The sequence below is a fragment of the Anomalospiza imberbis genome, chromosome 5, assembly GCF_031753505.1.
Source record: "Anomalospiza imberbis isolate Cuckoo-Finch-1a 21T00152 chromosome 5, ASM3175350v1, whole genome shotgun sequence".
Lineage (NCBI taxonomy): Eukaryota > Metazoa > Chordata > Aves > Passeriformes > Viduidae > Anomalospiza > Anomalospiza imberbis.
In genome coordinates, this window is record NC_089685.1 from 38843152 (window position 1) to 38861190 (window position 18039).

At 37.2% G+C, this 18039-nt stretch overlaps 1 protein-coding gene across 2 annotated transcripts in view; it reads right to left on the bottom strand.

Moving 5' to 3' along the window:
* LIN7A (lin-7 homolog A, crumbs cell polarity complex component) overlaps positions 1–18039 on the bottom strand; it is a 46458-nt gene that overhangs the window by 14024 nt on the left and 14395 nt on the right. For both annotated transcript variants that reach the window (XM_068190307.1, XM_068190308.1), the window contains exon 2: positions 13213–13331. In XM_068190307.1, the coding sequence (XP_068046408.1) occupies positions 13213–13331 (119 nt within the window). The remainder of the gene's footprint in view (positions 1–13212; positions 13332–18039) is intronic.

Below are 18039 nucleotides of genomic sequence, written 5' to 3' on the forward strand. Positions count from 1 at the left end.
TTTAAAAAATCTTTTCTTTCAATTCCTACTATTATCTGTACATCTGATTATATTTTTAGCATATAACAAGTCTACTGAATCCAACAATGTCATCCTTAAGATGCCTGTATAAGATCTACTGTAGCTTTCTTTACTTAAACAAATTATCAGTCAGTATAGAAAAAGGCACAGATTTTAATTTAAAGCATTTTAAGATCTTCCCTGTAGGATATTTACTAAAGAAGTATTTTAAAACAGTGACCTTTGTTGACTCTGACAGATGAATCATTTTGAAAGACATCATTGTTTAGCATGATTGAGCTGAAGAAAGAAAATTGACATATCACAGAATCACAGACTGGTTGAGAATGGAAGTGACTCTAGAGGTCATCTCATTCAACTGCCTTCCTCAAGCAGGGCCACCTAGAGCCAGTTGCCCAGTACAGTAACTAGATGATTACTGTATGTTACTAACTTGAAAAAGAGCATATCTATTTTTGTATGTAGAGCTACATGTCTTTTGAGTGTCTGTAATACTGCACAGGTTTTCAGTAACATTATTTACTGATGGACTCCATACACAGCTTGATAGGCTAGTGCCTAGGGAAAAGAGCTTCCACACTTAATTAGTAGTAGAGATTAAATTACAGGTGAAATGTCAATGTTTCAAGACACAAACCTGCAGTTGGAAGGTAAATGGTAATGTTTCAGATAATTTCTCCCCCCAGTGATTTCTACCAAAACTGTGAGTGTCTGTGCGCAGAATGTTCATTGAGCAAAGGCGTGCTGCAGGCAGGGGTTTGTTTGCACAGATCTCATTTGTGCTGTGGAGCAAGACGTACTTGGCTTTGTTTTCTATTTCCTGTGGAGCACAGAATACAACACTCCCACCAAGCAACACTCCTGAAAGCACGAATACAGACCTCAGACTTTTTTCAGCTTCTGCAGGTAGTCTCCTCACACATAACCTGAAGTTATTCTCCCACACTACTCAAAGATTACAAAGAGAGTGCAGGAGGTAAATTACAGCTAGAAAATTTGAACTTGGAAGTGAATCCTCCTTGTACTGTGTCAGCTCTCGCAGGCACAGAGAAATGCACATTTTATTACCTCTCCCAGCAGGAGCTGTAGTGAGTCAGATGCAGCAGGTATTATTGTTAGGATGATGGGCCTCACCCCCACGCATTCAGCTGGGAGGCAAAGCAGCTGGTTTAAGCTTACTGGAGAGCAGGAAGGGGAACAGCCTTACAGATAATTCAGGAGCTACCTTCTTAGCAAAAATTACTCCATACAGACTCTTAACAAAGTAGCAAGTTATTTAGGGCTTGGCTATTTAAGCCAACACAAAGCCGTAGAATGTCTAGGAAAAACACAGCACTTCACAGCCTGTTTTGTGAAGGTGTCTAGAAGTAGCATTCTGTTTACAACCTGAATGATGCAGCATCTTTTCTGATGAATTCTCTAAGACAGAATTTAATTAAACAATTTTATTCCATTAACTTCCGTAAGAGGTATTTAGTGATTCATCTCCTGATGAAATATGTAATTCTAAGTACAACTGTACCTACAGTAATGATGCTCAACTTTAGGACAAGCTGATCTGAACACCAGAAGAGCAGAGGTATGAGGCAGAAGTCATTTTACAGCAATGAATAGGTGCTCAGAAACCTCCCATAAACAGAGTACACTGCAATTCAGACCTGTGATGTAGCAAGCCCAGATACATTTTCTGAAATTTCTAAGTGGGGAAGTAACCTTTTTTGAAAATGTTAGGGGTTTCTTAGCATGAGATCATGCACGTAAGTAGTAATAATCAGCTGTGTTTCCACAGTGCCTGCAGTATGATAATAATAGAAAGACATAAAATGCTTCCTTCAAGAAGTCACAACCTAAATAAGTGACTTAGGTAAATCATAGGTAAGCAGGTAAAAGGGTGAAATGAAGAAAAAACCTGCAAAAAGACTGATAAATGACATTCAAAATATATATTGGCATCATCTGGGTTTAGCTCCTTTGTCATATTTTTTATTGCTTCAAGTGTAGAAAAGAATTGTATATCTATTTTTGGAAGAAGACCTACAAGGAAGGGAAGACAAGAGCCTGACAGTACAGAGGGGAGAGTTAGCATGAGAATAAGCAGAGCAAGGAGGACATAATTGGTTACACTGCACTTCTGTAGTCATGTCAATGGAACAGTGTACATGTGTGCATCCTTGCCGAACTGATGCTAAGCTATAAAAGAGAGATTGTTATTTACTTACACCTCAGTACTATGCTTCTGCCGTCAACCAGCTGAATCCCTGTCTTCCTAATTGCCATCGTATGTTGGAGTGGATGATAAATATTTTTCCCTCGTAAGATGTCAAGCAAAAAGAAGTATCTTAATCAGTCTTTTACCATAGTGAGAAGGGTAGAAGATGCTTTATTCAGTGTAGTTGCTGACCTCTCTTCTGCCCTTCTCTCCAAATCTGGAGCTGACTCCCAGGATTTCAGTGTCCTTCTGTCCGGAGACCCACATTTCATTGCACTTGATGCATGAACCAGTCCTTGGGGCAGGCCAGGAGAATGCCCAATCTTGTGACTGGGAGAAGTTACAGAGCAAAGGTGCACTGAAGAGCTGCAGACCTTTCCATGGTGGTGCCTGTGAATCCCTTGTTTCTGAGAGCAAATGCCACCTGCAGTACAAATTTGTTGTCTCTCCCACTCTACTTTGTTTTCATAATTTTTGACTCTTTCATATTCTGTTTGGCATTTTTCCTTACCCATAACCTCTTGCCTATATTTTCCATCCTTAATCCAACACATTTATGTCTGTAGAAAGGAATGCATTGGTTTGTATGCTTGGACAGACTCCCCTTGAGCTGTGCTTCAGCACCCAATTCAGATCAAACTTGACCACATCAGTGAGCAAGGCTTAAACACTACAAAGGCTGGAAGAGACTCTGATAACCTCTTGTACAACATAAACCATGGAATCTTACCTGGTAATATTTTACACCAATTGCCATTTTTGCTTGAACTACAGACTTTAGAGAACTCAAGAGTTTTCAAAATCTCTGCTCCTTATGGTAGGTTTTCTGAAAATTCACACAGTATTTGCCTTTCTACAAAATTACTTACAAACAGATCTAATTATCCATCTAAGATGACACCTGAACAGATGATGACATATAAAAAAAAAACCAACATGTCAAACACAACTGAAAGTGTGTATATTAGCAGCAAGGAGGTATGCAGCTGACCCAGCCACATTTCCTCTTTCATAACTCCTTTTTTGTAATGACTTTTTACATCTGAAATCTTACTCAAGCTCAAAACCAAAGTAGTGGAGCACTTCCATTCAGCCATAAACCTGTGGTAAGCTCAATGAAACTGGAAAATATCTAGCGACAGTGTGTTAAGTTTATATCTTGAATATCAGATGGAATTTTTGGTTTTGTGCTTGTGTTCTGCTTTTTAAAAATCATCTCATGTGATAAGCATGCTTGGGAAAGCACATTTACATCTTTAAGAGCATGTTTTCTCCAGAACTATATATATATATACACAGAGCTATAGCCTCTTACTAAGATACTGTACTAAATACTGTCATAGACCATAGTCTAGAAGAGAGTAGTTCCATTTGGTAGTTGAAAGCAGGCTGATTTTCTTTCCTATCAATCTAGATGACTCAAAAAATATTAACACTGTGTTAATAGCTACTTTTATCTTTGGAAGTTAATTTAAAAAACTGGGGAAGAGACTATTCTGAATGACTAAAAAGAAAGAGAATTCGGTAACTGTCTAAATAGCAGTGCTTGTGAGGGACAGACTCCCACAAAACCACTGGTTGTGGGAGAATGCCAAGGATCTGATGTATACACACCACAACTTCAAGTTTACAATAAACTTAGATTCTTCTTAAACAAGATTGTTTGAGCAAATGAATCACAAAAACCCATTTTGTTATAGGACTATGACATGTGTTTGAGTAATCCCAACAGAAGCAGAATTAGGCAATCTTACACCCAAGCTCACAGTGTATATTCTGTACAATAATCTTCAGTCTGCCCCTGAGTGCAAGCTGACTAAAGTTCTCTCATCAGTGTCAACAGGACAAGTCGATAGGTACCTGTGAATACAGAGAGGTTGAAATGGCTGAAAAGCTCCTTTGAGAGGAAGGCATGTGATACATTATTGTTCCTGCTGGAAGCACTGACATGTCTGTATTATGTAAGTTGTTGCTTGCAGCTACTGAATTTTGACAACTAAATTTGAAAAAGCTGCTTTGTGGCAACTAGTCTGTATTAATGAGCTATTTATATCAGACAGAATGTGGTCATTCAAGGTTGCTGGCATTCTGAATATTTTTACATGATAAGCTCTCATTAGCCTTTCAGCAGTTACATGTTTGCATTGGAAAAACCACTGGTGTCTATTTTCAAAACCAAAGTTTGCATCATTTTCACAATTGTTGCAGCAATCCCTTTCCATGAAGTAACACAGCATGGATGTTGCCACAAGATGCCATAGGGATGCTAACCCATTAAAAAGCACAAACCAGTAAATGAAATTCAGGCTTGTTTAACAACTTGAGGAAATGAGACAGTTAATTTCAGACCACGTGGAAGAAATATTATGAATCTTTGCTTTAGCATTTTCATTGAGGATATTTTATATAAATGTTTCCTTCTTTAGGGGATGGGGGTTATGGAGGAAACTAGGTCAGTTCTACCAAAGTGAAAAAACTGATCCAAATACTGATGCATTATTAAGCTGTCCTTAGGCAGTAGGAAAAAAAAAACGCACGGGCCTGAGACATTGTTAAAAATAAATGAAGTATAATCACTACAAATGTATAATATTTTAATTTGGGATGAAATACTTAATGAAAGCTCAAGTTAAAGGGGATAATTTTCTTTTTCTGTGTGTGGAAAAGGGTGGTGTGCACTGTGCTCTGACAGTAACTGTGGTGGTGTCAGAAAGCTGACCCAAGTTTTGGTCCCTGAGCTCTTGCCATATGATGCTGCGTCTGTCCAAGAAACAACCCAACAGGGGTTACAGGCTGGTGCCAGAATCTCTTTCCTCCCTTATGTGTGAGCAGAAGTATGTAGCAGGTGTACCCAAAATTGCACACTGTCACATCCTCTGCACATATTGGGTGAGTCAACTGAAACACTCCTGGTGTTGCTGTTAGGATACACAAGACCTGTGTGCTCCCTTTTCCCTCCAATGTCAGTTCTGTCTGGAGTCATCGCTGACACTCTGAAGTCAGTAGGAAGTTGCTTAATACCCTTTTAAGAATAAGGAAAAAATAGACTTTTATTTGCAAGTAAAAACTACGTATATGAAGAACAAGAAAAATATAATTGGATCATTTAGTTTACTTCCTATCTTTTGCACGCTGTTCTATATTCTGCTCTAAGTCAATGGGAACTATGATCTGGCATCTTTAAAATAGTGTTACAGGTGTTGCAGAAACTGTATCCTTTGCAATCACTAAACCTTAGCAAAATACAGTCCTAAAAGTCTGTTCTGCTCTTTCTACTGCAATATACTGGGATAAAAAGAAATACCAATATGTCTGATTAGTTAATTCCCATAAGACCACTTAGAACTCACAGCCTATAATTTACCACTCTCTTAGACCTCGCTGCCAGTTACTTTTGAGTTCAAAAATACACCAGGCATTAATAAACACTAATACCCTCACTTCATCAGTAAGTTTATACACGCTGTTGAGGCTGACATATGCAACAGCCATATTCCAAACTTTAGCAGATTTGTCAAAACCTTGCCAAAATGAGCACCTGGATGAAACATGACATCACCATGCAGGCTCATCTCAAATGTTCCTATCAAGCTGAGAATGCAGGGGGAAGGAAGGGAACTACTGATGCTTCTTGTTTTAAAGGACAACAAAAATATAGACAAAATAGAATTTTAAAACAGTTTTACAATTTTTTTTCTTAAAAAACTGGAGATTGAGCAGCATTTCTCAGGAGTCTCATCAGTGACATCAGTTAAGAGGCAGCAGAAGGATACTGAGGCAAAAGAAGGCAAAAAAAAAGGTGCAGTGGCTTCCAGCAATCTGTCACTTATTAATATTACTCAGTAGTTAACCTCGCTGCTGATTCCTCTCAAGAGGAAGAAGCAGGCTTGAGATAAACTGCAGCAAAGGCTATTCTGTTTATTGTGAAAAGTTTTATGTAATCAAATAGGATACTGCAACAATAAACTAAAATGATAATGCAAGCAAACAAAAAAGATGCTGAGATGCACCACGTATGTTCCACTGGGGTCACCTTCCATGGCACACACAGCTGCAGCTGTGTGCCAAATTGAGAACATCACCTGAGCACCACTCAGTTTTGGTAAATATGATGCAGCCACACAGATGAACTGTACAATATGTGATTGTTTTGAGTCTTGCAGGACTCTTGAAGCACTGAAGTATTTATTTATCTATCGTAAAAGGCACAGTTACACATGCACAGCATAAGTATAATTAGATTTACAGCCACCAGCCAACTCTAAAAAGTGATCTTTAATCAAAACCACTAGGAGAAAGCAACCATTAAAGACCCATGATACAGTCTGGTCCCAGATTCTAGAGTACTCTGTGAAATCTACGTATTTAGCTCTAGGCAGCTAAAAAAACAGGTGACAACAGCAGCTGTTTTAAATCTTCTGCAGTGAAGTCATGAAAGTGGTAGGAACTCAGTAATTGCACAGAGACTAAATAATGCCTTCTCTCCGATAATGCCTGGACAGCTTGGTAAATTCATATAATTGCCATTAATGAAGGCCATCTGCTGAGTTACAAGGTAATAATTTCCAAAAGTTCTCATTCATGCCATCCGTGGCTTGTAAGCAACAGAGTAATGCCTCATTGTTTTTCAAAATTGGAGTAATTTCTGATTACATTCACCTTAAAAAATAGCATATATTTTAACACAGTAGGGTAATTAAAAAAATAAAAAAGTTCTGTGCTTACTGCTAATTTATGCTTTTCTGCGGAACTTCCTCAATGCCTAATCCAGCATGGTGGCAAGACAAAGAGCAGACAGCTCATCTTAAGAAATCAGATTTTTTATTATCTAATAAGGATACATTACAAATCCTTCTTTCAACTCATCATTATAAGTACAGTACCTGCAATCAGGACGCAGAAGGCAAAATTCTGTAAAACATGAATACATTACTACTGTGCCATACCATCATATTTGAGTCAAGCTAAGTAATGCCCTTTCCTCTCAGTGAGGGAAGTACTCATTTAGTAGAAACTTATATCATTATTTTATGTGGCTTTTCATTGTTGGGACAGTGGAAATGAAAAAGGGATGGAAAGGTACAGTAGAAAATTATTGCAAATGCTACACAGCCCCAGAATTCAAGTAAACTGAACTGGTTTGGCTGATATTATAATCTACTCCAATATTAAAAAAAAAAGAAAAAAATAACAAAACTTTACAATTAACATCCAGGAATACAAATTTTATTGAAAAGTTACAAATTAATCAATGCATAAACGTAAAAATCTGAATTAAATTGGTGAATTTGCACAATTCCATATTTGCTACTGCATGAGTCCTACTACTAAACTAATGGCACAGTGAATAAGCTATCAGGAACTCTAGAACAAGTTATAACAAGGTATCAGATTAGCCTAAGGAGAACTCTGCTTCCCAGCCAGTTTAATGAGGCATCATGCTAATACAACCCTACCAGTTTTGTGACCTGAGGTAGAACACGGAGCTGATAAATCTCTGTCACTTTACTCCTATGTGTTGTCCTATTGCCCTTTTGTTTACTAATTGCCTTATTAGTAAACCCGGCATATCAATTCTGCTCAAGCTGACCAACAGTTTGGTTTGCACGGGCAAATGTGACAGCAGGGGATCTTTAGACGTCAGGCTTCCTACTGGGCTTTAATCACAGTTCTGTGCTGTGAATTGTAGCAGTAAGTCCTCTCAATAAGTTTTTTTTTTCCAAGTGTGCATCTTATAATTTAAAAACTTCAAATGCTGGGCTTGCCCTGTGGAGATGACAGACTGAGCAGAATTGTATTTCTCCTCCTGTAAAAAATATGTAGCTTCCAGCAAAAATAAAGCATTAACACAGGGCAGAATTTGGACTCGGGGCTTACCTTGGTGCCAACTGAGAGAATTTGGCCTGCTGCACCTCCATTTTTATAATGACCCATGAGGCAGAAAACAATGACATTCTGCTTTCAGAGACTAGATCTGGGATGTGGAATGACAGCATTATATTGCAAATTGAACAAACAAATTTTTAAGATTATTGAAACACAATGAAAACAGGCATTTAAATGACTCCTACATTAAAATCTTAAATTAATTATTGAATAAAAGAATAAATGAGGATTTTTGCCTGAGTCCAGCTAATACCCAGATTGTTATATTCAGTATAGCCCTGTGAAATTGGAGTACACCACCACACTAGGACATGTGAACTGAATGAACATCTAAAGGTTCCAGCCAGCCTTCTGCTCTCACACATGGCATCACAATATAGTGATAAGCATGGTACCACCAGATTCAGTTGTCACCACCCAGCAGCCTTCTTCTGGTCCCCTAATACTTGCAAAGCCATACATCAGGGTTAATTAATGGAAAGTGTGAGTGGGTAGCTTGAGGAAATGACCAGATAAAAAAACATTGCACATCAGCAGCACTAGGATTCTGGGCATTCAGATCGCTAAGGCATGGAAATGAAACTAGTAATTAAAGGAAATAATTCCAAAATACTGACTAGGCTTATTAAACTATCCTACCTAATATATAATGAAACTATGATTTTAATACTATACAACATGAGCAGTATATCTCTAAAGTAACTAGGGAGCACCAGGACTTCATGAAAGACATGGGTCAGTGTTCTGCCATTGCCATTTTTATGTCTGTAAGTCAACAGGGGTCTTTAAATGTCCAGGATGCTCTGTGTATATTTTATAGCAAGCTTAAAAAGGTTTTAAACTACTGAGGTAGGAACTGAACTATTTTCGAAGACAACCCAATGACTAATTTCATACAAGATGGACAAGATTAGAGTACTTTGTGTTGATTGCTCCTCCTTTGTCGGTGACTGAATCCTACAGAATTGCTTTTCTGTGATGACGTGATATTTTGGTGGGAGTCATAACAATATAAAATAGTGTGTCTGGTTGCCACACCACATTTTTACCTGATTAATTTTGGCATTGATTCACTATAGGTATTTCCTAATTAGATGTTCTTTCAAACAATACCCACACAGAAAAACTTTAGATTTAACCTTGAAATGGAAAATTGAGTAGCAAAGGCAAGCTGGGAGAAAAACAAAATACACCTGAATATTACATATTCAACACACAGAAATGGAAATCAGGGAATCAACCTGAAAGAAAACTTTGCTCACCAGGAGATGCAAGTGTTTATTAAAGTATTGTTATTCTCCTGGTGCTTGACTACCAATTATCAGATGTTAGCAGTAAATAAAATTCACATAAGCTGCAAAGGCATGTCACATTTTCTTGTTGATGATCCACAGTGTTTTGCTCAGCTTTTTATTCTATCATCTGTGCCCACAGGTCTTTAGGGTTTCTTGCCAGACCAGAAATTCACCTTATCTTATAGTTCTTACAACTTCCTTTTGCTGACTTATAACAATTAAAGTAACTTTATCAATTAGGTTGTCTAGTTTCATGTTGCATATGAATGTTACTTCTCAGTAGCTCAATTATGCATTCACTTTCACAGCCCTTCATTTATTCCAGTAACCCCTTGGAAACCAGATGACTATTAACATAGCAACAGCTTTAAATAAACAGCAAAAACACTTAGAAGGGTAAAGGACTTAATGGTTTAATGGAAAATATTTGTGCAAGTTTTATTAGATGACAAAGGTATAGAAGCCTAATTAATCTTCATGTAGCTAGGGAGCTTTTAAAATAAGTAATTTTAAAACAAAATTAATTTTTTTTTCCAAACTGACTTTCGGTTTGATCAGACTTTGGTTAACTTGTTTTCTGGTCTAGGGGTATTCAGGTGAAAGGGAAATACTGAGGCCATTATACACTTCAATTATTTCCATTATTTTCAGAGCTAATCCATATTCCTGCCTAGTGCCAGACAGAGTATTTCAGTTGGTGGCACTTATATTTAGCTAAGTGAGAACCATTAATCACCATTTCCTAACATAGCATCCTTGAAAAATGCTAAAGTACTTCTATTTAAATTTCATTCACTCAGTCACTTTACAAAAATGATTTCTATGGAATATTAGTTTAGGGATTTGAAATTTAATATACTAAATAGATTTCCATAAATACAATTAATTACAGCCATTAGACAGATACCTACACATTCAATTGGAATGTATGCCTTCTAATATCGTATCTCATATTTTTAAAGGCAAATGGGTCATGAAAGTAACCTCCTGCTTCTGTAGTTAAAGAATTCCTACTTGTAGAACGGACAAGACACATTTAGTTAGTACAGGGCATATTGCATTTCATCTTTGATCCTTTCACCTACACTCAGCCCAATGCTGAGTTTCTCTGGGACTTATTTTAACAAGCAATCTCACTGGACAGTTAAGTTTCCATAATTTCTTGGACTGGAAAATGAAAATTTTTATTTTACAAAGCTCCTCCATTATGGTGTTTATAGGACTATGAAAGTCTGCCTTAATCTCTTTTACTAGATTTTCTGATGGAAGAAAATAAGGCTCAGATCTTGCATTATAGAATGAACACAGCACACTGCAGATCTGAATATCTGCATATATATAAAAAGCAGCCTCTTTCAGAATTTGCATACTAACACAAAGCCTATCTCCTCATCCCATTTTGATTACTCCTACCTACAGCTCACACCCGGTCTGCTTCACTCCCACTTTTCTCATTATTCCCAACTGGCTGCTGTGCATTCTCTTGTAATGTCAACAACTTTTCTCCTCTAGTCTGTGTAGGCACTAATAAAGAAAATTAAAATCTAGTCACCATACTCTCACATCTTGCACTAAGGTAAGAAAAGATGAACAATGGGAGGGAGCATGTGTAGACAAATTTCTGTCTAGCCTTAGCTATCTCAAACTCAAACACAAAGAAAAATCTGTGCCGTTCAATAAATTCCAGTGTACATGAAGGACATACAAGAAGGGCATCCCTGATTAATGACACGACACAGCTCAGATACCCTCCCACTCCCTCTTGCAGTGCCTGGAGATGGCTGACAATGTAATGTGACCAAAATATTCCATGCTTTTATATTTTTTTTTGTATAGAAGCAATTCTTTTCTAAGTTTTCCAACAGCTCTTCAACTGGTAGAAAAAAAGAGAGTTACAGTCTAAATATCTGCCAAGGACTTAATGTAGCTGAAAAGAGCAGCCACATGTAGAACAACCCTAAGTACTCACAAGGTATATATGTCAATCCTCCCACGCTCCCTAAATGAAAAGATTTATTATTGGGCCTTTTATATTTGATTTTTTTTTCTAAAAGAAGATTTACACACATTTCAGAGTATGGTACAAATTTTTTGCGTGTAGAAATTTTGTTCTCTGCTAGTGAGTGATATGTTAGAAAGATATGTTACATATAAACTTAGTAAGAAATACATTTTTTTGTTTATGAAGTTGGCAGAACTGTTTATTCATCATCACTCAATTCTTGTGTAACAACAAGCTCCAGTCACATGTAGGTTGTCTTTACACAATACTCTGTAAAGTCCTTTTGTGCCACTGAGATGATTTTGTCAAGATCTACTTTCAGTTCATTGAACTGAGAAAGCATTTTTTCTAAGCCAACTTCTTTGTTCTTAAATTTTGTGTTTGCTTCTGCTAAAATTGTTTTCTTGAGACTAATATAAATTTGTTAAGATTTCACTGACAATGCTGCAAAGACTCAAAGCTGCCTTTAACAATTGGAGTACCAGGCCCAGCTATTGGAAGAAAACCCCAAACAATCCCACAACTTTTCTACGTTTTGTGGTTACTTAAAGAAGCATTTAGTTTGGTTAAATGAAAGGACTAGTCAGAATATCAGCTTTTGAGGGTACACAGTGCCATTATTTATTGTCATGGGACACTATTTGTTATTTATTGTCAGGGAACACTGTTCCCTTTAAAAAGTCTTAAAAACTGCAATTTAATTACGTGGAAGCCTCTCTCTGATTCTCACACTGAAGAATATATTCCATAAAAACAAAGAGTGTATTCCATTTTGCTTATTAAACTAATACCGGTTCATCTCTTTTTCCTTTCAGCCACTCAGTAGGTCCACTCAATCAATCTGCTCCTGCTGCCTAGTTATTAGGAGCTCAATTTTGCTACCATTGAGGGAACATTAGATTCACCATTGATTTTAGCAATGGAGGATTAGTTCCGGGCAGTAGACAGACAAACTGAAATGGAAGTTCTTGCAGGTTTTCTACTAAAAATATGTTGCCCTCATTAGGGCATTTAGAGCTGCTTCTGTTCAGCAGGCTAAGAGTCTCCTTGATTTAGTAGGTAAAATATCTGACACAATGTTGTATTAAACCATGTTTTCTTTCTAATAAACTTCCAACAGAAGTGTTCGTAGTTTAACTCCTTTAAAGATTCTGCTTGTGTGCATGTAGAACTGAGGTGCATCTTCTCTAGCTTGACTCGAAGAAAACAATTACTATTTATCTACTGTTGGGCAGAGCTTAGGAAGGCCCTGACCACAGCTGGTAGTGGAATGATCACAGTTCTTAGCAGTATGACAAGGCTTTCTGACATGAAGAGCAAAGCCCACTGGGACCCAACCACTGACTTCCAAGGTAAGATTCCTGTCAGCTAAGTTAACTTCAGTCTTGCCCCTTTTGGCTGTCGCTGCATTCTGATTTTATCAGCACCTCCCTATCACACACCTGAGCTCAAAGGAGAGGCATTCAAGCTTGTGCTGACCCAAACTGGCATGACCCCTTATCCCAGCACAGTGCTGTATAGGTTACCACAGACCCTCAAACAATGTGAGCAGAATACTAAAGTACTAATTAATCACCCTTTCTTCTCAGCAAGGCTGATTGCCTCAACCCTGATGTCTTGCTGACGCAATTGTTCTGTGTCTGCTTCTCAGTAACTTCTATGTTCTGCACAGTAGCAGGCAGCTACAGACACATCTCACATCCATCATCCTTTATACAATGTAGCACCGAAAGGCAAATACGCTTTTCTTTACTGAGTAATGTTAGTCTGAGAAATAACTAGAAATCTCAAATTCATACCTCTCTGATAGCCGTACAAAACTCACTCTGCAGCACCTTCTTTAGAGACTGTAGCTTGTGTACTGGTACTTCTCCAGATTCCTGCAGTTTCTCCAGTAACTCAATTGCTCTTGCAACATCTGAGTAGGGAAAACAAAATGGATACAGGTAAGTATTAACAGTGACTAATAAATTACTAAAAAATTGACTGTCATTTTAAATTTAAAATCAGCTTTACCTACACATACTGTATTATTCTTGGGTCATAACAGACTTTGCTGGGCAACAACACTGCTGTTGAGAGATCCAAATCCCAAAGTACAGATAAACCATGCACACACACGTACAACAGACAGAGAGAGGTTCAGTCTTAGCAGGAAACAATCTTTGGAACAAAGGTACAAGTTCAAAGTGGCTAATCTGTATTAGAACTAAAAGATGACTTACTTTCTCCACAAGAGAAAATGGCACAGGAAAAACATAGGGTTTGCTTTCAGAAAATCTGAAAAAAGAATCTGAAGCTGTGTCTTTATGTAAGCACCCTCAGGATGACGATGCACAAGAAAAAATATGTGATCTTTTCTTCTTATAAATCTAAATATCAACTAATAAAGTTTGCTAGAGGCCGGTAAAGTTTGCTCTGGAAGAATGGGAAGTCTACTAGAGAAGAGTAAATGTAATGTTCTTGTCTAGGTCTCCAAAGATCTACTACACAAAACCCATACGACCCATAGAAATACATGGAGAAATGTATTACATGAAATGAAATACATGGAACAGTGTTTTTGGTGGCCTGACTTCTCCTTAAGCACCTGTGTATTGTCAAGGAAAAGATCAAAGTGTCTCTGAAGAGCAGTCTGGAGGGCTTAAACCATATTGACTAGTGAGTGGGATTCTGGTCTGGCTGAACAGTACCAGTACCTTCACTCAAATTTTTGCTCTTTAACACTAGTTCCTAATTTACAGCTATTACCAAAATACATCAAAAAAAAGCACAAACCAACCCATAAGATGCCCAACAATCCTTTATGGTTGGGGACACAGAGGCATAAGAAACAGTGGCTGGTCTTATGGAGAGTACTCACACTGTCTTATATTAGGAGTGAACTCAGCAAAACACATCCTGGTCAGTCTTCAGGATGACAGAGCTTAAGCAGAGGGGATTTTCTCCTCTGCCACTTCATGGCTGCCTTCCAGCTTTTCTTTTAAGTTTGCCAGTAGAGCTGAACCTGGCAATGCTGCCATCTTGACTGTGTGGCCATTTTCACATCTTCTCTTGTGTTTTGCATAGCCACCACAGTCACTACTGGCCCGTTACGCCACTCTGCTAAACATAGGTCTGTATCCCAGTGAAGAAATGAATGCATTGTGTTAAATGATAAAACAGTATTTGAGGCATTTTAATTCTGTGTTTTAAGTGCAGAAACCCCCCCCCCACCCCCACTTCCCCCTTCAACCACACAACTCCAGAATTACTACAATGTCTAGAAGCAACCTTACATAATTCTCCTTTCCAATGACAAAGATCCTACTGTTTTTGACTGGGAGATTATGCTAATTGAAACAGTTCTTACAATCCTTGGCTTCTGACTGAGCTACACTGACCAGATGTCTGATGCAACAAAGACATGAGAAATCTTCTGGAAATAGAAAAAATACATGACAGTGGATGAACTACAATAGGAAAAAAAAATCATAATAACAAATTTGTGTTTATAAGAAAAACATTATTATCCACTGCATCAATTTATCTTTTCCAGTGGAAAAGAGCAGATGACATCTCAAAAAATTTACAATTTAATTAAAAGAGGCAGGCAACTTGTCAGCATGGTAGCTGCTGCCTTAGTAGATTAACAAACACCTAAACAATTCTCAAGCTTTTTTAGAGGCCTCTGCCAAAAGACAGTTCAAATCGTGAGAGGAAGCACGGCAGAAAGCACAGTGTTTCTTTCAAGAAGATAATCGCTTAGTGGGCTATAGCTTCCATGGCAGAGCAGTCTTGGAGCTCATAAACTTTCAGATGAAACTAACCCGACCCTGCATTCAACAACTGCACCTGAGCTTTTGCTCTAAGCAGCGCTTCAGCTGCTACTGGGCATCCAGTTCATGCTACCAGATCACAGCTGTATCAAGCAAGATCCCTCTAAAACACTTAACTGAATTGATGATCAGAAAGCTAAAAGGAGATCTGAGATAATAAGGCCATGGAAATCAAGAAAAAAATAGATTCTAGAGAGAAGAATATGAACTGATAAGAGCTAATACATCAAAGAAGATGGTGTTAAGATTTAAGTAGCAGTAAATACACTTGTAGCAAGAGCCATTTCAATAGAGTGCAAAAAAATTACAAAACATTAAGTATCATGGAATCACAGAATCATTTAGGTTGGAAACCTAATATGAAAACCTAATAAAATTTTTGATGTTGTCAGTAATAAGAATGTTGTTACAATGATTTTTTAACAAAGCTATTGAATGATTTGCCTTGGAATTTTTCTTCATCTGCCACACAAGTCTTGTAGCTAGTTAGGTACTGAATCCACACTCCCCAGTTATGACTACTAGTTGGTGTAAACTGATACATCAGACAGCACAAAGCAATTGTATGATTTATTCTGAAGAAGCTTCAACAGCCTACCATAATAGAATAGATAAAGCCTCTGTAATTCATGTTATACATGATAGCTATTGACATAATCTAAATCAGACTTGGGTCCTCTCCAATCCAGTTCAGATAAGTTTTGAACTGTCTTAGCCTCTCACCAGCTATAGCTGTAAAAGATAATACCAGAGATGGCAGATTGGTTGCTATTTTGCAGTTGTTTTGAAATGTTATCAGCACACTGGGAAACAGCCCACATTTCTATAGTCTTGAAATAAACTATAGTAAATGAGACATTTGTAATGATTGGAAGGAAACATAAAAATCTTTAGCTACATTAATCCATCTAAAGGAGTTAAGTACAGGTCTAAACATTTCCATAGGGCATAGGTCAGACTCTAGAGAATAATTAATCACTTTTAAAGTGATGAGTGTTACAATACAAAGGATAAACTCATCTTCTGGTTGAATAGTCTAGCATGGGTGTTTACTATGTAGCCTCATAGGCAAAACTGGGCACTAAGTTGTTATTTGCCAATACTAGATTACTTAACTTTCTGACTTGGAAGTGACTGGAGGTAAATAAAAGCAGAATATCCCCAAAGCATTCTGATTTTTCACAATTCCAAATTCATCCAGCATATTAAATACATGAATGCTGATGCCCAAGTTCCTGCTTTGATTTATTATTCACCTATCCATTAACAATGAGCACTCTTCTTTCTCTTGTCACCAATAGGCCCATAGCTTGCTCAATTTGGCAATGACTTGTGGGATATTGCTCACAGAAGAGAGAGCAGTATATAAATTACAGAAGGAAAATGAGTCACATATTCAGGGCCAAAGATGTTGGTTATCAGCTGATGCTTTGTCAAGAACAAAATATAATACTGTGCACAAAACAGATGACTTTGAGCCGGCTAAAAATGTAAAAACGTGAGTGTATAAAATATGATCTCATGAAATAGGCTGTATTTCCTTCCATTAATAACTTTGAAAAAGAAACTTTAGGACAGGTTAAAAAGTGAAATTTAGCAGTGCACAAGAGCTTAAGTGATGCACAGACTTCTTCCTGATGGTTCTCTCAAGTTGAGCTCCAGCTATAACGAGTGTTTGCTCAAAGAAGTGATATGACTGGCAATGAGTAACACTGTAAAAGTTACATTAAATAAAGCATATAGCAGGTAATCTGCCCTGTTGAAGTCAATTAAAGAGCAATTTCATATGTTTGACAAATGCTGCTAAGATAATTTTTTTGTCTCAATCCATCTTTGATTAAAAATCTTACTAGTTTTGCTTGTAAATGCTATCACCAATGATTTGTTCTTAAATACCATTTTCTTACATAGTTGTGAAAAGGGCAAACGGATGAAAAGAGTGTGTGTGTATTTACATAGATATATGTTAAAAAATTATTGGAATTATGTTAAAACTAGTTAAGTTCTATTTAAATGAAATATCCTTACTTTTTATCTCTGTGTATTTCCTTTGTCCTCTCTTGAAGCAAAGATAGTTATTTCTGAAAAGGACTGTTTTGCATACTGTCATAAATATTCCAAAATACGAACTCCATTATACTAACATGAAACTTGTGCTGATGTGGTTACTGTCATTTCCCCCACTCATATCTCACAAATTGGTAGGAATTGACAGATGATGAAGGTAAAATTATTAAATTATTCCTTTGTATTCTATGATATATGCATCTTAAAAGAAATATGCACTTACTTTCCCCCCCTCACTAAATACAACTCTCAGCACACTTTTAATTCTGGCTTAGTTTTCTATTTGTTCTGTTATATATGGTTTTTACTTGCTGGCTTTTGTTCACTTGCACTGTAGACTGATCTCTTTTATTTGCGAGGCATTTAAAAAGCAAATGCTTTTTCTAATACAGCTTTTACAACTTGAAAGCAAATTATGAATCCACAGAATGAATCCTGGCTGGTCTGAACTTGGTGCTCTTTCACATTACCACTAAAATTGAGTAGACTAGGCTTACAGCATTCTCTGAAAGTTGTCGAGGCTGAGGTTTTACTCTGGTAGATTTTGTGCAGGGTTTATATTTGTTTCAGTTTAGTCAGGTTGAAAATTATTGAGAAAAATATAGCAAATTATTTTAGCATGCTAAATATGTTTCATTTAATAAGTGACTCTTGGAAAAGAAGGTATGTGCATGTCTTATACTGCAAAATGATCTACCAAGATAAGTGTCTATCTAACCTTCCTTTTTGAGCTAGTTTATG